This window comes from Vombatus ursinus, unplaced genomic scaffold (assembly GCF_900497805.2).
Source record: "Vombatus ursinus unplaced genomic scaffold, bare-nosed wombat genome assembly UNPS02009205.1, whole genome shotgun sequence".
NCBI lineage: Eukaryota > Metazoa > Chordata > Mammalia > Diprotodontia > Vombatidae > Vombatus > Vombatus ursinus.
The window spans coordinates 18,546,560-18,571,549 of record NW_020948983.1 but is presented as its reverse complement, the minus strand read 5'-3'; the positions used below and the strand labels follow the sequence as shown (position 1 = coordinate 18,571,549).

General features: G+C 38.8%; 1 protein-coding gene across 6 annotated transcripts in view; it reads left to right on the top strand.

Moving 5' to 3' along the window:
• The window catches only part of GBF1 (golgi brefeldin A resistant guanine nucleotide exchange factor 1), a 127,732-nt gene that overhangs the window by 4,128 nt on the left and 98,614 nt on the right, over positions 1 to 24,990 (top strand). For all 6 annotated transcript variants that reach the window (XM_027852161.1, XM_027852160.1, XM_027852159.1 and 3 more), the window contains exon 2: positions 21,191 to 21,296. In XM_027852161.1, the coding sequence (XP_027707962.1) occupies positions 21,201 to 21,296 (96 nt within the window). In that variant the 5' untranslated portion in view covers positions 21,191 to 21,200. The remainder of the gene's footprint in view (positions 1 to 21,190; positions 21,297 to 24,990) is intronic.

Below are 24,990 nucleotides of genomic sequence, written 5' to 3'. Positions count from 1 at the left end.
AAGTTCCTATCATTTCTACCCCAGCAGTCAGTTTTTGTGTTATTGAATATTAGGTTCAGTATAACATTTTCCCTTTTTAGTTCTTCTACATTTTGAAAGATAAAATCATTAAGTCAAGCCAAGAAATTATTAGCTGCTTTGCTTCTGGTACCAGAAGTGTCAAATTCTTGGCCTCTGAATGGCCCATGAAACTCCCCAGTATGGTTGGAACGAAATTAAAATATAATTGGAAAATGTTTGAAAAAATAAAAATAAAATATAATGTTAATTTGCAGTTTTCCAAGTCAATATATAGCCTGTAGGGATCTGTTTCTATTGGAGTTCAACACCACTAGCCTATAAAACTGAAGGCCCCTTCAACAGCGTATCATTTCTTAATGCCAAGCCTGTAATCTATTTCCTGAACTTGTCTGTTCTTTCTGACCCGGTGGTCTATGTATTCTGAGAACAATATCCATTCCGTTTCTACCTCCAATAATTTTTTTAAATAAGTTTTTATTCATGTCTTTTTATGACCATAATTTCCCCTAATATCCCTCCCCCTTGCCCTCCTAGAACAAGCAGTATTTTTTTAAGACAAAAGAAGAAGAATAAATCAGCATAGCTGATCCATACTTTGAAAAAAAATTGAAGATACATGCTATGTGCAGACCTCCCATCTCTGCAAAGGGATGGAATAAGGGTTTCTTCTCATATCTCTTCTTTTGAGTCATGCTTGTTCTTCGTAATTTTGCACCATAAACTTTTGATTTTTTTTGTGGTTCTTTATTTACACTGTTGTAGTCATTGTGTATATTATTTTCTTGGCTCTGCTTACTTCACTCTGCATGAGACTTCCATTGATTTATTTAATTAAAATTTTTTTCATTCAGCAAAAATCTGCCTTTTCTCCCTACCATGTCATTTCCCCAAACTCCAAATGAGAAAAAAGAAAAACAAAACTATTACAAACATGTATATCCAAGTAAAACAAATTAACATTTGGCCATGTCAAAAAAAAAATTGTTTCATTTTATACTTTGAGTCTTTCACCTGTCTGTTAGGAGGTTGGTAGTATGTTTCATCATTGAGTCCTCTGAAATTACAGTTGGTCATCACACTTATCAGAGTTCCTGATTCTTTCCAAGTTGTTTGTCTTTATCATAGTGTTGCCATTGTATAAATTATTCTGTTGTTACTCATATCACTTTTAATCAGTTCGTACAAGTCTTTCCAGGTTTCCCTGAAATCATCTCCATCATTTCTTACAGCAAAATAGCATTCATTATGTTTATGTACTATAACTTGTTCAACTGTTCTCTAACTGATGGGTACCTCTTCAATTTCTAATTCTTTGCCACTGCTAAAAAAGAGGTTAAATATCTTTGTACCTCCTTAGAGTTCTATATTTTTAGTTGTGGTCCAGAAATCTCTATAATCATCATCATCTTGTCCAGCAATGCCCAGCAACTAAGCCCAACTAGTTATTCAAAAATGGGGAGCATAAAATTTATTAATTTAAAATAAGTGGAAGGAAAATGATTGTAGGAACAAATACTTAGATTCTAATTGATCAGCCTGAGTTTGGCTATTTTCTTTTTTTTTTTTTTAATTTTCTTTTTTTTTTTTTTTAGGCAGTTGGGGTTAAGTGACTTGCCCAGGGTCACACAGCTAGTAAGTGCCAAGTGTTTGGTCTGAGGCTGGATTTGAACTGAGATCCTCCTGACTTCAGGGCCGGTGCTCTATCCACTGCGCCATCTAGCTGCCCCTTTTTAATTTAAAAAAAAATTTTTTTTAGGGCTATTTTCTAAAGAGGTATTTAACTAAACTGGAAAATGAAATAGCAGTCTATTTAGTCCATTAATTTAATGAGTTTTCCTCACTTCTGTAGGATATTGACTTGGTTAAATTGGCATCTATTTCACAGTAGGCTATCTAGATTATTGAATGGACAGAGCTAATAAATGGAACTTTCGGATAATAGCACGCTAGCTGGGTCTGGGCAGCATCTGTTGAAGCTATAGAAGGTTTTCCTTTTCTTTGTGGAAAAGGTTCAAATGGGAAAAGTTCTGTCCTTTAAAACAGGAAGCTTGACTCTTCTCTGAGACCTTTGAAATGTCGACTGAAAATAGATAGTATGTTCAGTTCTAGGTTGAAGTTGATGTTCCTTAAGTACCCGGGTTGTAGACAAATTTACTTTTGAATAGTGGGTCACAGGGGAAGGCCCATGACAGAATATTAGGGGACACCCAGGTGGGCATAAGGTGGATGAAGAGCCTGCGAAGAAGACTGGACAAATAGGAAGAGAACCAGGAGAGATCACTCACTGTCAGAAAACCCTGGAGAGGAGAGAGTGTCTAGTAGGAGATGACTGGTAACGTTAAATGCTCAGAGAAGTCAAGAAATATGAAGACTGAGGCCACTGGATTTGGCCATTAAGAGATCATGGAGGGGCAGCTAGGTGGCGCAGTGGAGAGAGCACTGGCCCTGAAGTCAGGGCGACCTGAGTTCAAATGTAGCCTCAGACCAAATACTTGACACTTACTAGCTGTGTGACTCTGGGCAAGTCACTTAACCCCAATTGCCTCACCAAAAAAAGAGAAAAAAAAAAGATCATTGGTAACTTTGAAGAGAGCTGTGTCTAGATTTCAGAGAGTTTAGAAATGAATGGGAGGAGAGGAAGTGGAGCCACAGCTCTCTCAAGGAGCATAGCTGTGAAGGGGAGAAGAATTATAGGGTAGCCAGCAGGAGTGATAAGTAAGAAAGAATTCTTTTTTAAGCATAAGGGGAACATAGGCTTGTTTATAGGCAAAAGGAGCCAGCAGACAGGGAGAGATTGGATGTAAGAAAGGGCTTGGGGTTGATAATGGGGACAGTTTGCTGGAGAAGTTGGGAAGGGATAAGATCAGGGATATGTAGAGGAATTGGCTTTGGCAAAGAGGGGCATTCTCTTAATTTTAGACAGAGTGAAGGAGAGAATGGGGAAAGGTGCATCAGTGATGTGCAATAAGGAGGGAATATAGGGAAGCTTTAGGCAAATGGTCTCATATTTTTTTTAAGTGAAATCTGAGGAGAGGTCCTCAGTTGAGAGAGTGGCAGAAAGAATTACCACGGGAGGTTTGAGGAGATATGAGCTTTAGAACAATCTTTGTGGAAAGTGGTATAGTGAATCAATTAAGATGAATAGAACATTTACATTGAGGTCCCACTTGAGATTAGATAATATCAATTTATATTGGACTTAGTTATCATAGTTTTGTGATTTCCTCCAACTTTGTTCAGTAGCATGTGAATGGGAGCAATAGTAATAGTAGCTAACATTTATCCAGAGCCTTAAGATTTGCAAAGTACTTATTGTGAGGATCATTTGATCCTCACAATAAACCTTTTAGATGGGAGCTATTATTACCTTCATTTTAGAGATGAGGAAACTGAGGCTGAGAGGGGTTAAGTGACATGCCCATGGTCACACAGCTAGTGAGGCAGGATTTGCATTTAGATCTTTGTGACTCCCAAGTGCAGCACTGTATCCACTGGGCCACCAAGCTGCCTTAGATGGTGGATGGCGGGAGTAATTCAAGGTTGGGTATTGGCAAGGCATAATAGACAATAGGTCCAGGAGGCAAGAAATTCTAGTGTAGAGTTGAGTTGGTTAGCTCAACCAAGGGATTAAGATAATGAAGGAAGGAGAGTGTTGTAAGTACAAGATTATGGCCTGGGAAAGAACTGAGGGGTAGAGGGAATAGAGTGATAATCAAGATCAGGGTTAGGAGTTGCAAAGCTGATGAAAGATTATGATCAGATAGAGGACTTTTGGAGTTCATGAATTAGGAATAGAACATTTGTGGGGAATGTGCAACATCAAGGATATGACCGTCTCTGTGTTTCTAAGGTAGAATGGAAGAGTAGGTCATGGGAATTGAGTAGATTGAGGAACTAGGAATTTAGAGTATTTGAAAGAACTTTGATATGTGTGTGGAAGTCATTTTTATTGAAGGCTAGAGTAGGGAAGAAGGGAGAGAGAGAGAGATTGTGAGCCAAGCACAGAATTCATTGCTTTAGGAAATAGAATGTCTTGGGGCTTGGTAGATAATAACTACCAGGATGTAGATTTGGATATTGTAAAACTTAAAGGAGGAGAGGTTGTTTATTAAAAGTGGGAGAGGGAGTGTCTGGAAGTAGAATTAGGGAGCATGGAGTATTACAACATGGTAACCACTGAGGAGTGAGTCCAGGCAGAGTGTCAGTCACTAGAGATAGATCCACCGAAGAGAAACGTATGATTAGACTGTTTGAGGTCCTTCCTTGAGGTTTAAACTCTTGGCAGGTAGTAATGTTATGTCTTATGAGGCCCCAGGAGACCTTTCTCACAGAAGGTCTGAGCAGGCAGATATATGAGAGCCTAGTCAGGAGGATGGATTTGCCTTTCTTTCTTGGCGGAAGATCCTATGGGGCATGAAATAGAAGAGGTCTTGTCCCTAGAGGGCAGCTTAGTACTAGAGATGGTCTTGGGGCAGAACCCCACCGAAGTTGGGAGGTGACAAAGACTAGACCATCTTTTCCCCATATCCATCGTCCTGGGGCAGGACCCAACTAGAAACTGGCATAGTTTGCAATTCTTATAATTGTTTGTTCATATCCTTTGACCACTTATCCATTCATTGGGGCACTTAAAACTTCACTGAAACTTTTGAAACACCTTATATATTTGTTAGTTCCTTATTTATTTTGTATAAATACAAATCACTGTTGGAGATGTTTGTAAAGATTTTCCCATTCTAAGTGTTGCCTTTCTCGTTTTAGTTGCATTGAATTTGTCTGTGCAGAAGCTTTTACATTTTTTTGTAATCAAAATTACACGTTATCTTTTGTGATAGCCTCTATCTAGTGTTTGGTTAGTATTTCCCCTTAGACATAGTTGTAAAAAGTACCTTATCTGGTTTTCTTCTAATATTTTTATGGTATATTTTTAGTATTTAGGTTACATATCCATTTTAAACTTACTGTGATACATGGTAAAATCTGGAAACTTTTTAAGTCTTGGATCTTCAGAGCTGCTTTGGGCAGTCTAGAGAAAGGAAAAGCTACTGAGCCATGTCCTATCTGTTCAGTTCTCTAGTACTAGCCACTTTCCCTCTAGCCAGTCTGTCAGTCATTTAATTTGGGCATTTTATATTTTTGTAAATATCTATTTAATTTAGATCACCAATTTTACTGGCATATAATTGGGCAAAATAATTTCTAATAACTTCTTTTATTTCTCTTTCATTGGTTGTGAATTCACCTTTTTCATTTTTGATACTGGTAATTTGATTTGATTTTTTAAAAAAATCAAGTTAGCTAATGATTGATCTTTTCTATTTTTTTGTTTTCTAAATACCAGCTCCCAGTTTTACTTATAAATTTATTGGGTTTTTTTTTTTGTTTTTAATTCTTTTCATCTCTTCTTTGATTTTCAGGATTTGTGTTTTGATGCTTAATTAGAGGTTTTTAATTTGTTGGCTTTCTAGTTTTTTTATCTGCTCTTTTTCCCTTTTATTAACGAAAGTGTTTAAAGATATATGTTTTCATATAAAGACTGCTTTAGCAGCATATCCAAAATTTTGGTATGTTGTCCCATTGTTCTTATTTTCTTCAGTAAAATTATGGGTTGGTTCTGTGATTTGTTCTTTGATCCATCCATTCTTTAGAATTTTTATTTTTCGCCAGTTAGTTTTTAATCGTTTCTTCAGTGGCCTTTTGTTGAATATGCTTTTTATTGTGGTCTGTAAAAGTTGAACTTAATATTTCTATTTCTCTGCATTTGTAAGTTTTTTTATTCCCTAATACATGGTCAGTTTTTGTGAAGGTGTCACGTACAGCTGAGAAATATGGATTCAGTAATCTCTAGAAGTATCATATCTAACTTTTCTAAAATTTTATTCAGGTCCTTCATTTCTTTTTTGTTTTATTTTGTGGTGGTGAAGTAGTTAGAGCTCTTGTTCTAGAGTATCTTTCTATTTCAACTGTGTTTCTTGTGAACACCATATTGTCTGATTCTACTTTCTAATCCATTCTGCTGTCTTCCTTTTTTTATGGGTGAGTTCATCCCATTCACCTCTATAGTTATGATTGCTAATTGCATATTTCTCTTATTGTATTCTCTTATTCTTTTCCTTCTTTTTCTTTCCCATTTCCTATTTCTAAAGAAATGGATCATGTGAGAGGAGTGAGTATAGCACTAGTGCCCTACGTTTGGTATAATCTGCTTATGTTCCCCTGCCCCTCTTCTCTTTCCCTCATCCAGAGCCTAATAACAGGTTCTTTCATTCTTTTCTTTTAAATGCCTCTTCAAAATCCATCCTAGAGAGAGTTTGTTTTGTTTAGTACTAAACCCTCTCTTAATCTAGCCTTCACCTTATTTCTCCTTTTCCCTCCTGTTTCCCTGTTGAGTTACATGTATTTCTGTACCCAGCTGTATGTATTCTTCCTTCCTTTGACCAGTTCAGATTAAAGTGAGATTTAAGTGTTGCCCACTCATTCCCTTGTTTCAGAAGAAGACTTCTACTGCTGTACCCCAATTATTGGTGATAATTTTCCCCATCCTTACTCTCTCTTTCTTCCTATAACACAGTCCTCTTCTCTTCCCTTTCCGCTCATCTTTTGATCAAGACAACAGAATTAGTGTCAGTTGTTCTAATAGATTCCCTCCATGACTCTTAATGATAATAGGGTTCAGAGGGGACACATGTATCATCTTACCTTATTAGAATGTCAGCATATTAATTTTGTTTATTCTCTTATGATGATTGTTCATTCATGTTTACCTTTTTAATTTTTCTCTTCACTCCTGTGTTTGTAGTTAAGAGTTTCTTTTCAGGGGCAGCTAGGTGGCACAGTGGTGAGAGCACCGGCCCTGGATTCAGGAGGACCTGAGTTCAAATCCGGCCTCAGACACAAAACACTTACTAGCTGTGTGACCCTGGGCAAGTCATTTAACCCCTTTGCCTAACCAAAAAAAAAAAAAGTTTCTTTTCAGTTCTGTTGTTTTTTTTTTTTTCAATAAAGAATACTTAGAAGTCATTTATTTAATTAAAGTCCCCCCCCCCTTTTTTTTCCCTCCTATAGGATTGCACTCAGTTTTCCTGGATAAGCCATTCTTGGTTGTAAACCTGTATTTTTTGCCTTCTGGAATATCATATTTTCAACTCTCCATTCCTTGTATGATCTTGTATAATAGTGACTTTGGTTCTTCAGTACTTAAGTTCTTTCTTTCTGGCTGCTTGCAATATTTTCCCTTTGACATGGACACTCTGGATTTTGACTGTAATATTCCTAGGAGTTTTCATTTTGGGGTTTCTTTTTGGAAATGACCAGTGGATTCTTTCTATTTCCAGTTTGCCTTCTGGTTCTAAGGGATCTAAACAGTTTTCTTTTAAGATTTCCTGAAATATGATTTCTAGGCTATTTTTTTTTTTTTGGTCGTGGCTTTCAGATAGTCTATTGATTCCTAAATTATCTCTTAGATCTGTTTTCCAGATTAGTTGTTTTGGCTATGAGAAATCTTATGTTTTCCTTTTTTTTTCTTTCTTCAGTCTTTTGACTTTGTTTTAATATTTCTTGTTGTCTCATGGAGTCATTGACTTCTATGTGGTCCAGTCCAGTTTTCAGGAAGTTTGTTACTTAGGCAAGGTTTTGTACCTCTTCTGCAAGCTGTAAATTCCCTTTCTAATTCTTTCTTCCATAACTCTCATTTTTTTCTCAAATTTTCCCTCCCATACTCAATCATTACATCCACCAAAAAAAATTCTAAAACTCTTGTTTCATCTCTTCTAGGAATTCTAGCATAAGCTATGTTTTTCTTTCAGACTTTGTTGTAAGTATTTTGGAGCCATCCTCTTTTTCTGAATTTATGTCTTAAACTTCCCTATCACAATAATGCCTTTTAATGTGGGATTCTTTTTTGTTTGTTCATTCTTCCCCCCTGCTTCCTGACTTTGGACTCATTGTTAGGGCTGGACTCTATGTACTTCTAGATGGAAAGCTGGGCTGGTCATGTTGCTACTTTCCTGGGCTATTGAATGTTGTGTTATTCCAAGATTTCACTTACAGCTCGACTGGCAATCCACAAGTTTTCAGTGCTCTCCGAGTGCTCCTTTCCAGGGCAGAGTCTGATTGTTGTCCCCCTGATCTGACCTCTGCAAGTTCCTGACCTGAGTTTGGATCTGAGCAACAGTACACTCTTTTTTAAAAAAACATATTTCCATATTAGTCATGTTGTGAAAGGAGAATCAGAATAAAAGGGAAAAACCATGAGAGAGAAAAAAAACAAAAAAAGTATGCTTCAGTAATATACTTCAGTCTGCCTTCAGGCTCCATAGTTCTTTCTTTGGATGTGGATAGCATTTTCCATCATGCATCTTTTGGAATTGTCTTAGATCATTGTATTGTTGGGAAGAACTAAGTCTATCAAAGTTGGTCATTGCACAGTGTTGTTGTTACTGTGTACAGTGTTCTTCTGGCTCTACTTACTTTACTCAGCATCAATTCATGTAAGTCTTTCCAGGTTTTTCTGAAATCTGCCTGCTCATCATTTCTTATTTTTTTAATTAATTTATTTTGTGTTATCAACAATCACTTCCATAAACTTTTGAGTTTTAAATTTTTCTCCCCCCCTCCCTCCTCACCTCACTCCCCAGGATGGTGCACAATCTGATATAGGCTATACATATACATTCCTATTAAACATATTTTCACATTAATGATGTTGTAAGTAAGAATTAGAACCAATAGGAGGAAAGAGGAAACAAACCTCAACAGAAGAAAAAAAATAGCAAATAGTATGCTTCAATCTGCATTCAAACTCCATAGTTCTTTCTTTGGATGTGGATGGCATTTTCCATCATGAGGCCTTTGGAGATGTCTTAGATCCTTGTATCGCTGAGAAGGGCTAAGTCTATCAAAGTTAGTTGATAGCACAACATGGCTGTTACTGTGTACAACGTTCTCCTGGTTCTGCTCACTTCACTCAGTATCAGACCATATAAGTCCAGGTTTTTCTGAAGTCTGCCTGCTCATCATTTCTTATAGCAAAATAGTGTTCCATTACATTCATATACCACAACTTGTTCACCCATTCCCCGATTGATTGGCATCCTCTCAATTTCCAATTCTTTGCCACCACAAAAAGAGCTGCTATAAATATTTTTGTACATGTGGGTCCTTTTCCCTTTTTTATGATCTCTTTGGGATACAGACCTAGTAGTGGTAGTGCTGGATCAAAGGGTATGCACATTTTTATAGCCCTTTGGGCATAGTTCCAAATTGTTCTCCAGAATGGTTGGACCATTTCACAACTCCACCAACAATGTATTAGTGTTCCGATTTTCCCATATCTTCTTCAACATTTATCATTTTCCTGTTTTGTCGCATTAGCCAATTTGATAGGTATGAGGTGGTACCTCAGAGTTGTTTTAATTTGCATTTCTCTAATTAATAGTGATTTGGAGCATTTTTTTTCACATAACTGTAGATAGCTTTAATTTCTTCATCTGAGAACTGCCTGTTCATATCCTTTGACCGTTCATCAATTGGGGAATGACTTAAATTTCTTATAAATTTGACTCGGTTCTCTATATAGTTTAGAAATGAGGCCTTTATTGGAGACACTGGCTGTAAAAATTGTTTCCCAGCTTTCTGCTTCCCTTCCAATCTTAGTTGCATTGGCATTGTTTGTGCAAAAACTTTTAAATTAAATGTAATCAAAATTATCCATTTTGCATTTCATAATGTTCTCTATCTCTTGTTTGGTCATAAATTCTTCCCTTCTCCATAGATCTGACAGGTAAAGTATTCCTTGCTCTCCAAATTTGCTTATAGTATCACCCTTTATGTTTCAATCATGTACCCATTTGGATCTTATCTTGGTATACAGTGTAAGATATTGGTCTGTGCCTAGTTTCTACTATATCATTTTCCAGTTTTCCTAGCAGTTTTTGTCAAATATTGAGTTCTTATCCCAGAAGCTGGAGTCTTTGGGTTTATCAAACAGTAGATTACTGTAGTCATTGACTACTTTGTCTTGTGGACCTAACCTATTCTACTGATACACCACTTTATTTCTTAGCCAGTACCAAATAGTTTTGATGATTGCTGCTTTATAATACAGTTTTAGATCCAGTTAGTCTGCCTTCCCTTGCATTTCTTTTCATTAATTCCCACAACAGTAGACTATTGCTGGATTCAGTCATTATCAACCAGCTGGAAAATATTGCTGGTTCAGAATGACACAGCTGGGGAGGTGGACCCAAGATAGCAGAGTAAAGGTAGGGACTCACCTGAGCTTTCCCCCAAACCCCTCCAAAATACCTTTTGAAATGACTCTAAACAAATTCTCAAGTAGCAGAACCCACAAAAAGACTGAGTGAAACAAGTTTTCCAGCCCAAGACAACTTGGAAGGTCTATAGGAAAGGCCTATTGCACCAGTGTGAGAGAGGAGCGCGTTCCAACTCAGGCTGTGCCAGTGCAGACTGGGCCCCAGCAAACCCTTAATAGGCCTCAGGGCCAATGTATCACTGGCAGCAGTGGTGGTTTCCAGACCTCTCAGCTTATAGATGCCAAAGACAGCTTAGAAGGTCAGCAGAAAAGGTCTGTTGCACCTGGGTGAGAGTGGAGCACAGTCTAGCATCCCAGCAAACCAGGAGCAGGCTTTAGGAGTGACTGAATTATCAGCAGCAGTGGCAGCAGTTACTTCTGGAGCTTTCAGCCCACAGATGGTAAGGGGGTTGAACAGCTGGTCAGAAAGAGATAACAGGGGTCTTTTTGCTAGCACTGAGGCAAGACTCTGTTGCTTTTCCTATACTTCGATCCTAGTCGTATTCCTGGGTTGCAGTCCCAGGGTGAGGAAGAGCACTAGCATAGTAGAGCTTGTGGCAGCAGTGGAGAGGGGACCCTCCTCACAGTTCCAGGGCAGAAAAGAGTGCTTGTGGTCACTCACAGACCAGAGCAAAGGCCAGAAGAGTAGTAAATGTGCCTGTCCTTAGATCATACCACCTTGGAAGAACCAAAAATTTACAAGTCTCTAGAAGTATCTCTGAAAACAGGTACACAAAACCCCTGAAGCTTGGAACAGTGTGCCCTCCACCCTGGAAGCAGAGCCCTACTTTAACAAAGAGTTAAGAGTCAACTAATAGGCTGGGAAAATGAGCAAACAACAGGAAAAAAAAGAACTATTGAAAGTTACTATGGTGACAAGGAAGATCAAAACACAAACTCAGAAGAAGACACCAAAGTCAAAGCTCCTTTATTCAAAGCCTCCAAGAAAAATATGAGTTAGTCTCAGACCATGGAAGAGCTCAGAAAGGATTTTGAAAATCAAGTAAGAGAGGTAGAGGAAAAATTGGGAAGAGAAATGAGAGTGATGCAAAAAAAAAAATCATGAAAAACGAGTCAACAGCTTGATTGAGGAGACACAGAATGACACAATTGTAGGTTCCCCTTTGATCTGGGATTACTGCCCTGGTTATTCCTCTGTAGGATTCAAACTGGGCTAGAAGCTGGAACTGAGACCCTGCTCTGCTTCTAGGATCCAAGCCACACTTTTGTTGCTTGCTTCTGAATCTGCTTTTTTCTCTGTGTACCTATTAGGGCCTACAAAATGCCACCCCTGGGTGCAGATATCTTTCTTTATCCACTCTGGATCAATGACCTGGAGCATGGTAGTAGGTGATAAAGCTTTCAGTTGGCACTGGTTCTAGTCACAGCACCCTGGTATGGGTTTGAGGGTGCCCCAGTATGGGTCAGGAGCCTCCTCTTGATCTGATGCACAAATTCTCCCTGGTTAGTGAAGTATTCCATACATGGTATGCTTCTGGCTAGACTCTTATCTCTGGTTGTCCATAGACCTCTCTGTTTCCCCAGGCCAACCTGGGCTAGAAAATTGACTCTCTATGACTTTCTCTTGGATTTCCCCATCAAGATTCAATCTGGTATGTTTTCTAGATCTCTTTGGTGGACTTTTGAGGGAGAAGGAGATTGCTATACTTCTTCTTGATGCTCTGACATCTTTTATTTGGTTTTTAAGATCATTTTTAGCTGCTTTTTAAACAAAAAAAACTCCTACTTTATATCTTCTAGGAATTCTGGTTGAACTTTTGTCCAAGCTATGTTTTTATTTGAGGTTTTGCTTATAGATATTTTGGAATCATTCTCCTCTTTTGGGTTTGTGTCTTGAGTGCTTCTGTTACCCTAATAGTTCTTTATGGAGAGAAAATTTTTTTGTTTGCTCAGCGTATTTCCTGACTTTGGACTTTATGTTGGGGCCAGGCTCTGTATACTTCTGTGAAGAATGTCTCAGCTAGGTTTTTTTTTCCCCCTTATGGGTTCTTTTGTGGCTTTCTTGGTGTATTGAATGTTGTGTTATTCCATGATCTCTGGACAGCTCAGGCTGGGGACCTGTAAGCTTTAGTACTCTCAAAGTGGTCTGATCCAGAACAAAAAACCATCTTGCTTCCTGCCACCATTTCATCAGTCAAAATTCCAGCTTGAGCTCTATCTTTGAGAACAGCTTTGTACAAAGAATTGGGGAGAGATGCAAAAGGAAATGATGACACAGGCACTGTTTTCAAATAATTAGACTCTAATGAGGAAGTACATACAAAATAAACATTTTACAAGAGTATTGACCAAAAAATAATATACAGCCATGGGGGAAAAAGATATATAGGCACAAATAAATAATTGGAAATTGATGACATGAAATCAGTCAACAAGATTTTGTTAAGCATTTCCTATGTGCCAAGGACTGTGCTAAGTGCTTGAAGAAATAACCTATGTAAGGAGAAGAAAATCATCTATAGAAGAAATATTCTGTAGAACATGGAAATGCTATATAAAGGGAATGAGGAAAGATAGGTGACTAGAGATTAGCTGATCAAGGAAAAGAAGGTGGAGGGACAATTTTGCGGTTATTGTAACTAAGATTTGTGCCTGGTTCTTAGGTGAGAAGAACAGTATGCATAAAATGCAGTAGAGGTATGAGAATGATTGCTCTATAGAGATTTATTGGTGAAGATTTTCTCTGAAAAATTTCTTTTTAAACAGATCTCTAATACAAAGTATGGCTTGTTGAAGTGGAGAAAGGCATAAATTTTCTTGCTCCTATTCTTTGATCTGTTTTTTCCTCTTCTTTTCTCTTGGGTAACAGGACATACTTTCTGTCCTTATACAAAATAATCACTGGGATTCAGGGACTTATTATAATGTTTATTTCTTTAAGTTTGACTTTTATTGATTTATTTTTATATTACTTTCATTTCTGAATAACTCTCCTACCAATTGAGCAATCCCTTTTAATAGCACTGGAAGAAAAAAAAGAAGCAATTTAGTAAAACTCACCAACACATCAATTTAGTCTGAGAGTATCTGCAGTACTCCACACCTATTGTAGTCTACCTTCTTCCATTGAAGGGAGAGCGGTGCATCTTCTCATCTCTTCTTTGGGACCAGGCATGGCCATTATAATTACATAGTGTTCAGCTTCATGGAGGCTTTAATTGTTGTTTTTTGTGTTCTTTCATTTACATTGTTGTAGCCATCATGTATATTGTTTTCCTAGTTCTACTTATTTTTGCATCAGTCCATGTATCTTAATCATCCTGTTTTTATTCTTCATATTCATCATTACTTTTGGTGCAATAATATTCCATTACATTCCTGTGCCAATTTGTTCTCAATTAATGCATATCCACTTTGTTTCCATTGCTTTGCTACCAAAAAAGTTCTGCTATAAACACTTCCTTTTGTCTTTGACTTCCTTGGGGTATGTATGCCCAGCAAGGGAATCTTTCTTGCTGTTGCTCACATAAGATGCTCTGTCTCTCATCTCTGTGCTTTTGCACAGGCTGTCCTCAGTGTCTGACACATACTCCTTCCTCACCTCCACCTCTTAGAAGCCTTTGTTTTCCTCAAAACTCAGCTCAAGCTACCTTCTACATGAAACCTTTCCTGATCTCCACCTCCCCCACCCCTGCCCCACCAGCTAGCATTGCCCTCTCCAACAAAACTGCTTGTATTTATTTTGTTTATGCTTTTCTAGGTACAAGTTGTTTCCCCCAATAGAATGTAAGCTCCTTGAGAGCATAGACCATTTCATTTTTGTCTTTGTACTCTTAGTTCCTGTTTAATAATAGACACTTAATAAATGCTTATTGATTAATTGATTTGATTCATCTTTGGGAGGGATCCATTATGTTAAAAATTCATAATTTCATAAATATGTATAATCCTTCCATCAGCACATCTTTTACTTCCCCAAAGTTATTATCTAGTGTTCAGTCATGGAGTGTTTAGCCTCTACAAAATTAGTTGGGCTGGTCCTTGGGTAATACACATGCACACTCACAACTCACACTCTGTTGCTGGTTATATTTAATTCACTTCAAAGATTTATTAAATACCTATCGTATGTAAGGAACTGAAGATAAAAAGATATAAAAATGCTCTGTCCTTAAGGAGCTTATATTCTGTAGGTGGAAATAGAGATGTAACAAATACACAAACAAACATAATGCAAGATAGGAGTGATAAAAGCAAAGTGATCTAGTAAAAGTTGATGCAGGACAACACTTTCATTTTGGGAAAGTCAGGGAAGCTTTACAAAGGAGGTGGTACCTGAGCTAGACCTTGAATGGAGATAAGGACTTATAGGATCATAGATTTAGAACAGGAAAGGACTGGCCTAACTAACCCTCTTACTTTAGAAAGAAATGAGGAAAGATGTATTACTAGTAGTGGTGGTAGTGGTGTTGAGTTGAGTTTCCAAGTATTCCTTCCTTCTTTCCTTTTTTCCTTCCTTTCTTTTTTTAAGAGAAGAATTCTTTATTTAAATAGTTCATTTTAATACATTCTTTATAAGAGGCCTTCCTCCTAAGGATTCCTCTGACACCAGTGTTTCCAAGGGTGTTCTGCTACCTACATGAACCTCAGGCATCTTCACCTGGTGTTGGAGCCTGATGATAGGCTATCCAGAGGCCTCCTGTCTTTCATTGGAGCCCACTTGCCTTGACCTGGGCTCAGTGGGAGCTGTAAGAAAGCCTGATTTGTGCTTCTGAGAAGCAGTCTATCCAAAGAGGTGGTACGAATAGGCTTGGAGAGGGAGGGACTGGAGATTTCAGTCTTTCTTTAGTCTTCCCCTCAGGGGGCCAAGATGTCTTTAATCCACAGAGCCCAGGAGTTCAGCAGTAGCCTGCCCTGAAACGTCCCTCAAAGCTCAACCTCATCGTGTCTGTGCTGTGAGAACAACAAAGGCTAGAAGGAGGCAAACCTCTCATACTTGTCATTAAAAGTCAAGGGTTATATCCTCTTCGTGGGTTCTGGGGTCCAGGCCACAGTCAATGTGTAGGGGAGGGGAGGGACAGTCTAGCATTAACTCCCTAGAAGCAAACATAGCCTTTGGCTGTGTTGGAGGGAACCTTGCCTCTCATCATCAGGTTAATTTTTTTGGCACCCTTCCAAAGTCTTCTCAAGAAGATCCAGGAGTCAATGGACCTGCCCCTATCAACAGGAGGAACAATCTATTAAGTTGGTCTCTCAGTCCTGAAGTGAGAGTGTAGGCATGGAAATGGGAAGAAGGCAAAGATATAGTGGGGGCTGCCAAGAGAAGACCCAAATCCTGTTTTCTTTCTTAAAAGGAGCAGGCATTGAGGGAGTCACTCTCCTTGTAGCTGTTCACACCTTTCCTCCTTGGAAGAAGAGAGTATGAGGACAGCAGACATTTGACAGTGGCAGTCAAGGCTAGGGAGAAGTTAGAATCTTTGTCCTGCATTGAAAAGAGGGGAAGGATCCAGGATACTGGGTTCCTTCTGTTCTCACCTGATATAGAAGAGGAGTTTGAGCAAGAGTTCAGACACTAATTACTTTCAAACAGACATCATGGAGATTTCAGGGATCTGGTGAGGACTATCAGGAAGAGTCTCTGTTCTTTATTGAGAGAGAGAGAGAGAGAGAGTGTTTGTGTGTAATACAGGAGACTTGGGTTTTATCTGTCCTCACCTAGTAGACAGGGGGTTAAACAAGACTCTAGACACCAACTACTTTCTTTTTTTTTTTTAATTTAAAAAAAATTTTTTTTTAACATGTGTAAAACTTTGGGTTACAAATTTGCTCCCTTCCTCCCTCCCCACCCACCCTCATTGAAAAGGCAAGCATCTCGATACAGGTTATAGATGTGTAGTCATGCAAAACACTTCCATAGTAGTCCTGTTGTGAAAAACTAAGTATGTTTCCCTTCATCCTATCTTACCCCCCATTTATTCTATTCTCTCTTTTGACCCTGTCCCTCCTCAGTAGTGTTTGCTTTTGATTATCCCCTCCCCCAATCTGCCCTCCCCTCTATCGACCCCCTGCTGTCTTGTCCCCTTCCCCCCTTATTCTCCTGTAGGGTGAGATAGATACCCCATTGTGTATGTTATTCCCTCCTTAAGCCAAATCCTATGAGAAGAAGATTCACTCATTCCCTCTCACCTTCCCCCATTTCCCCTCCACTGTAACAGCCTTTTCTTGTCTGTTTCATGTGAGATATTTTACCCTCTTCTACTTCTCCCTTTCTCCTTCTCCCAGTATAATCCTCTCTCACCCCTTAATTTTATTTTCCAGATATCACCCCTTCATCTTCAACTCACCCTGTGCCCTCTATCTATCTATCTATACATATAATTTTTTTCCCTCCTACTACCCTAATACTGACAAAGGACTCATGAGTTACAAATATCATCTTTCCATGCAGGAATGTAAACAGTTCAACCTTAATAAGTCTCTTATGATTTCTCTTTCCTGTTTACCTCTTCCATGTTTCACTTGAGTCTTGTATTTGAAGGTCAAATTTTCTATTCAGCTCTGGTCTTTTCCACAGGAATGCTTGAAAGTCCCCTATTTCATTGAATGACCGTTTTTTACCCTGAAGGATTATACTCAAGTTTTGCTGGATAGGTGATTCTAGGTTGTAGTCCTAACTCCTTTGCCCTCCGGAATATCATACTCCATGCCCTCCAGACCCTTAATGTAGAAGCTGCTAAATCTTGTGTTATTCTGATTGTGTTTCCACAGTACTTGAATTGTTTCCTTCTGGCTGCTTGCAATATCTTCTCCTTGACCTGGGAATTGTGGAATTTGGCTCCAACATTCCTAGGAGTTTTCCTTTGGGGATCTCTTTCAGGGGGTGATCGGTGGATTCTTTCAATTTCTATTTTGCCCTCTGGTTCTAAAGTATCAGGGTGGTTTTCCTTGATAATTTCTTGAAAGATGATGTCTATACTCTTTTTTTGATCATGACTTTCAGATAGTCTAATAATTTATAAGTTCTCTCCTGCATCTATTTTCCAGGTCAGTTGTTTTTCCATTGAGATATTTCATATTCTCTTCTATTTTTTCATTCATTTGGATTAGTGTTACAGTGCCTTGATTTCTCAAATTGTCCCTAGTTTCCAATTTCTCCATTCTCATTTTTAAGGAAGTATTTTCTTCAGTAAGCTTTTGGACTTCCTTTTCCATTTGACCAATTTTGCTTTTTGAGCTCTTCCATGGCCTGGGACCAATTCCTATTTTTCTTGGAGGCTTTGGATGTAGGAGCTTTGGCTTTGTTGTCTTTGTTGTCTTCTTTGTTGTCTTTGTTGTCTTCTTCTGGTTGTATGTTTTGATCTTCTTTGTCATCAAAGTAAGATAATATAGTCTGACTCTTTTTGCGCTGCTTGCTCATGATCTCAGCCAATTACTTGAGTTATGGACTGTTTGTTAAGGTAGGAGTCTGTTTCCAGTGTGGAGAATGTACTGTCCCAAGCTTCAGGGGTTTTGTGCAGCTGTTTTCAGAGATACTTCTAGGGTCCTATAAATTTTCATTTCTTCCAAGGGGCTGTGATCAAGGGCGAGGTGTTTACTCCTTTCCTGGCCTGTGCTCTGGTCTATGAGCACTCTTTTCTGTCTTGGAACTGTGAGGAGGGTTTCCTCTCCACAGCCACTACAAGCTTCACCATGCCAGTGCTCCTCCTCACCCCAGGACCACCACCTAGAACTGTGACCCAGATCCAAGCACAGGCAAAGCAAGAGAATCCTGCTCCAGCAGAGAGATCCCTGCAATCCCCCTCTGATCAGCCACTCAATTCCCCCTCAGTCTGTGAGCCAGAAGCTCAGAAAGCAGTCCCAAGGAATGGGGCTGGGACCCCACGCTCCTCTCTCACTATCTTAGAAACAAACTTTTCCCACTGACCTTCTAAGTTGTCTTTGGCATTCATGGGTTGAGAAGTCTGGAAACCGCCACAGCTGCCTGCGATTCAGTCCTCTGTGGCCTGGTCACCCATGCCAAACTGCGTTCCTCTCCTGGCGCGATACACCTTTCTGATTAACCATCCAGGCTGTCCTTGGCTGGAAATTTGTTTCACTCTGTCTTTTTGTGGGTTCTGCTGCTTTAGAATTTGTTTCGAGCCATTTTTTATAGGTATTTGGAGGGGTTTGGGGGAGAGCTCAAGCAGGTCACTGCTTTTACTCCGCCATCTTGGCTCCACCCCCCCACCAACTACTTTCAAACAGACATGAGGATTGCAGGGATCTGGTGAGGGCTGATCAGGGAAGGCCCTGGTCAAAGTCTCTGTTCTTGGATTCCACAGGGTGAGGTCCAAGGACACTGGCCCCCTTTTCTGGACGTCCAGCAGTCTTCAAATTCCTATGTTAAGGAGGAATGAAGGTATAGTTCAGTATTATATACCCTGAGGCACAGGGTCATCAGTGGAGATGTCAATGTCTAGGTGGGAGCAGCCATTGTCCTTTATGGGCTTTTGGCAACTCCATCAATTCTGAGCATCTGATTGAGAAGGTGATTGTACCCTGTTTCTGGCCCAGACAGTGTGACTTTTTCCATTGGCCCTTCTGTTGCCAGAGGGGCCCACTGTCACAAATGACACACTTCAGGTGGGTAGCTGCTCCCTTCCCAGGTCCTTGAAGGGGTTCTGCTAAGACCATGCTAGCTGAGGGCTTGGTGGAGATTAGAAAAAAAGGGGTAGCCCCCAAGGGGCTAGCAGGCCTGCTGGTACCTGTTCCCAAATATTTTTGATAATAGCATTATATATAAGATTAAGAGGGAATTAGCATGACTATATAACACTAAAAACCATGCCCCAATGGAGTGGTCAAAGGATATGAACAAATAATTCTCAAAAGAATTGCAAACTGTTAACAAAACCTATGAAAGATTACCATAGTTTATATGAAGTGGAGAGTAATATTAAATAAGGCTGGAAAGGTAGTTTAGAACCAGATTATGGTAGGTCTTAAATGGCCAGACTAAGGAATTTGTATTTTATTTTTAGTCCAATTAAAAAAAAATTGTTAAATCCTTATTACATGGAAGTCATTGTTCTAGGTGCTGGGGATACCAAGAGGAAATCAAAATAAAAACCATTTTGCCCTCAAGGGATTTCTGTTTTACTGGGAGAGAGGGAATCAATAGGTAAGTCAGTCCAATATAATTTAAGAACAGAGAAAACACAATTCTTGAGGATCAGGAAAGGTTTTGTGTAGGAACTGGTACCTGAGCTAAGGGTGCAAGGATGATGGCATGTAGAATACTTCTATACCATTGAGAATAGCATATGTAAATCAGGCTGTAAGAAGAGCTGGATTTCCTTAGTGTCCAATTAGGGACATCTCTTTTCTCAGCCTCAGTTTCCTCCTTTATAAGATGGGGATCATAGTAGCTTTAGCAACTACCCCTCAGGGTTGTTGTGAGGATGAAATAATATACAAGAAGTGCTTTGCAAACCTTAAATATACAAGTGTTAAGTGCTATTATTATTTTTTAATAAAAATTTAAATGGGGGCAGCTAGGTGGCATAGTGGATAGAGCACTAGCCCTGGAGTCAGGGGGACTGGAGTTCAAATCCAGTCTCAGACCAGACAATGGACACTTACTAGCTGTGTGACCCAAGGCAAATCACTTAACCTCAATTGCCTCATCAAAAAAAAAAAAAGTCTTAAAATTGGTACCATGTGATCCCAAAGTTTTCTATCCAAGTAGAGGTTTAGCTCTGGAGGTACTTGCTAATGCAGCTTGCAAATGAGGCTTCCTTTCAGTTCATTCAGTGCAGCCCTCAGTTCCCTTCTCCTTGCTGTAGGCATAGTGGATTTTAGAATTTTAAGATAGCTGTGTTACTATATACCTGTAATCACAGAATACCAGTATATTAGAGCTAGGAGGTATCTTAGAGATCGTATTATAGTACAACCTCTCCATTTGACAGATGAATAAACAAAGGGCCAGACAGGTTAAGCTACTTACCTTAAGGTCAACTGGTTAGTAGCAGAGCTGGAACTAGGACTCAGGTCTCTTAAAGTATAGATACTTTAAAAAAATGGAAATAATAAATGCAATTTCATCATGAAGACCACTCACTCTGGACTTATTTGACCTATTATTACTTGAGGGGTGGACAACGAGGAATAGTGAGAAGGCTGGAACATTGTCTTTAACCAGCATCACCATTGTTTTTAACAAACCAACATTACCTGTCTACCCACAGACATAAAGGCCTCACCAAGTTGTCTGTTGAGACGCCTTACTTTAATTCCAGAAACAAATATATCTACTGGAAATTGGCTTTAGATATATAGATGTCCTATGGGAAACACTTTCTGTTAATACCTGTTGGCTTATGGCGAATCACTTGAGCTGGGGAGTTCTGAGCTGCAATAGGGCTAAAGCTGATCCGGTGCCTGCTCTAAGTCTAGTACCAATACGAAAAGCCTTTGGGAGCTGCCTGAAGAGGGGGTAAACTAGCCCAGGTAAGAAAATGGAGCACATCCATGCTTCTTCCTGTGCTTATCAGGAGTGTGATCCAGCCTGTGAGGGGCCACTTCTACACTTCTAGCCTGGCAAGATATTGAGACCCAATTTCAAAAAACAGCAGAAAAATCTATTGGCTTAATCTCAGCTTCTGGGATTTTCAGGAAGGAAACAAATTGATTGTGGTCATTAGAAGCAATTGATTTCAATTTGAAAAGGCATTTAATAAGATGTTAAATAAATATTTGGTGAATGGAATGAATATTTATCTCAGTTTTAATAATATTAATCCCTGCTTCCCCCATGGGCATCAATTGATACTTTCCTAACCTGATAGGTTGCTCAAGAGACAGGCTACAGGTGGCCATGCATTAATCAGATTTCCCTCTTCATTTTTTTGGTAGGTTTGCCAGGATGGTGGATAAGAGTATTTACATCATCCAAGGGGAGATTAACATTGTGGTAGGGGCCATCAAACGGAATGCCAGATGGAGCACTCACACCCCTGTGGTAAGTTAAGGGAATGGGTAGAATTCCAAACTCTGATGGTTTAACTGCTGATTTGCCTTAGGGGATTCATCAAGCATTTTCTCTCACTAAATAAATGTTTGGTGAATTGAATTAGGGTTACAAGTTTCTTCTGGGAGCATTTCCAATAATAGAGAAAATAATAATAGTCCATTATATTTGTATGGTGTACATTTTTCAAAGTGCTTTCACATTCTTATCTGATTTGTTCCTCTCAGCAGCCACATGAAGTAGGCAAGCATTTTTAAAAATTTTTTTTTTATTAATTTATTTTTGATTTATCAACAATCACTTCCATATGTTTTTGAGTTTAAAATTTTTCTCCCCTTTCCTTCCCTCCACCCTCCCCAAGACAGCGCACAATCTGATATAGGCTGTACATTTGCCTATTGGTATACATTTGCATTCATATTAAACATATTTTCACATTAGTGGTGTTGTAAGTAAAAATTAAAACCAATAGGAGGAACCATCAGAAAGAGGAAACAAAACTCAACAGAAGAGAAAAAAAAATAGCAATTCAACTTGCATAGTTCTTTCTTTGGATGTGGATAGCATTTTCCATCAGAAGGCCTCTGGAGATTTCTTAGATCCTTGTATTGCCAGGAAGGGTTAAGTTTATCAATATTAGTCTTCACACAACGTGGCTGTTATTGTGTACAACGTTCTCTTGGGTCTGCTCACGTCATTCCGAATCAAACCCTACAAATCTTTCCAGGTTTTTCTGAAGTCAGCCTGTTCATCATTTCTTATAGCACAATAGTATTCCATCACATTCATATACCACAACTTGCTCAGCCATTCCCTAATTGATGGGCATCCTCTCAATTTCCAATTCTTTGCCACCACAAAAAGAGCTGCTTTAAATATTTTTGTACATATGGGTCCTTTTCCCATTTGTGTAATCTCTTTGGGATATAGCCCTAGAAGTGCTATTGCTGGGTCAAAGGCTATAAAAATTTTTATAGCCCTTTGGGCATAATTCCAAATTGAAGTAGGCAAGCATTATTTCAACATTCTGCAGGTGAAGAGATTCAGGCTTAGAGAGTTTAAGTGTATTGTCCAAGTCTCTGTGGTTAGTATGTGGCAGAGCCAGCATTAGAATTTAGGCCTGTTGGTTTCTAACCAAATGCTCTTTCCAGAATTCAGAATTTCCTTTAGCTTTCCCTCAGGAATCTTACAGTTTCATATTAACCAATAACATATGTTCTTCTTTAACTCATGGTATAAAATATTTCTGCATACTATTGCTTTTTCTGGTTGTTTTTCAACATTCAGATAATCACACTTCTACCAGGTATATGTACTAGTAAGTGGTGCTGAGTAAGGATTTCAACTCAGACTCTCTGACTTTAAATCTACACTCTTTCTACTTTTCTGTGGTCTCTAACTTTATTGTCTCTGACAGATCTGTAGGTGGCAAGCCCAAGAAAGCATTCTGAGCTCTTCCTTGAATTTTGTTGACAGCTTTAGCAGAGTCTACCTTTAGATTTGACCTGTTAGTTTCAAATGCTCTCTGATTATGTGCTCTGGATTATGTAGGCCAGAGCCTGGGAAAGACTCCTTTTGACTCTGCTTTACACTGGAATCATTTTGGAAAGTTTTGTTTAAGAGACAGGGGGTTACTGAACAATTAATTTTCTCTGAGGAGTGGTGTGTACGTTGTTTTAAGATTACGTGTTAGTGTGAAAATATTACAAAATGGATAAACTAGGGGGTGAATATTTACATCATGGAAAGATTTTTCATTTGGTAATACGGATTTGTCATAGGATTCCTTTAAAGGGGTTGACCTAATACAAATTTGAATTACACAGAATTTTCCAAATATACATCTCTTACATAAAGTAAAACATACCTATATTATTTCTGCTTTTCACAACATTAGTCAGAACACTGCAAAGCTATGGAAGGTTTTCTTCTTACAGACCTTACTTTCCCAAAGCATATTTTTTCACGTGCTTCAAAAAGTTTTGTATTTATACAGAGATCAGACTGTTGCTTGGGAGCTGTTTATGGCACCCATGAGAAGTCAAGGAAGACCTGACTTATTTTGCCATTCCTGTTAGCTGTATCTAGATGCCAAATTCACCTAAATGATCTTGACTCTGAGCAAGTGCCTGGTGCTACGTCCGGAAATGAAAATGGTTTATAAATGCTTATTTATGTAGTATGTATCTTTGCTCTGAAACCTTTTGTTTGCAGATTTCTTTTCCTCTATTGAAACCCACTGTCAAGTCCTGTTAAAGATAAAATCTTGACCATCTGTAATTCGACCCTACAAAGAAAATAGGCCAGTTCCAGTCACTCTGATGAATAAGCTTTTGCTTGAATTTAAAGTGGACCTTCTTATGGCATTCATTTATTCAGAGAAACTGTTTTCATTCCATGGCACATTTGGAGGTTTCTAAACTTGCTGTAGCATCCCTCAGAGACTGTAGTGGCAAAAAGGGACTGTGCTTGCATGCAGGGAAATTATTGTGATGAATATACTCGACCCACTGTAATGAAAGAGAAAAAAGAAAGCAGATAGAATAGGACAAATATATAGGAATCAGTAACCATAATGACTCTTTTGCCAAGAGCAGAGCTCAGATTAAGAGCCACAATTTATTATACCTTGGTCAAGTACTGCACTGGGTTCCTGGTTAGGAGGATGGGAATAGGCACATAAATTGAAGAGAAGAGGATCAAGAGGCGTAAGACATATAGGCAATAGCAACCCTGTAAGGAAAAGAGTTTGAGCTGTAATCCAGATTTCTGTGGTATAGAAAGAGCCATTGTCATGCATGGTGATCCTGTAGTAGTTTGGTTAGTATTATGCATCATGACCTCAGAAACCTTGGTTTGCATCTGAGTCATGGTGATTGGTAATAGTCACATTTTGTTTTAGAAGATGTAGTGTGTTATATAGTGAAAGGAGTACTGGACTTGGAGTGAGAAGACTTATATTTCAATCTTGGCTCTTGCACTTAACTAGATTTGTCACCTTAGAGAAGTCACTTTAAATCTTTGAGCCTCAGTTTCCTCATGTGGAAAATGAGGATACCTGCTCTACCTATCTCACAGTGCTATTGTTAGGTGCAAATGACATAATAATAAGTGAAATTGTTGTGTAAGCTATAAAACACACTCAAAGGTAAGGGATGACAATCATAATTATTAAGAAAATACTAGGGGCAGCTATGTGGTGCAGTAGATGGAGCACCCGCCCTGAAGTCAGGAGGACCTGAGTTTAGAAGCGGCCCAGACCAAACACTTGATACGTACTAGCTGTGTGACCCTGGGCAAGTCACTTAACCCCAGTTGCCTAAAAATTAAAAAAATAAAAAACTGAAAAAAAAGAAAATACTGACGTGTCTTCATTTGTTGGTTAAGAAGTATTGTGCCAGCATCCTAATTAAGTTTTTAAAGCCTTAAATTAAGCCCTTCCTTTTGACTTGAAAGATTTAGTTCCTCATGCTTAATATCCAGCATATAGCCCAGGAATATTTTACTCGTTTATGTAGATTTGAGCCAGGAGTTCTATAATTTCGCTGCTCAATTATTTTTATTGTTTTATTATTATTTAAACATATATCTGGATGTTCTAAGACCTGATAGCATAGTGTCTGTGACGAGAAAACTTCAAACAATAAATACCATATTGACTTTTACTATATGAGAGGCAGTGCAG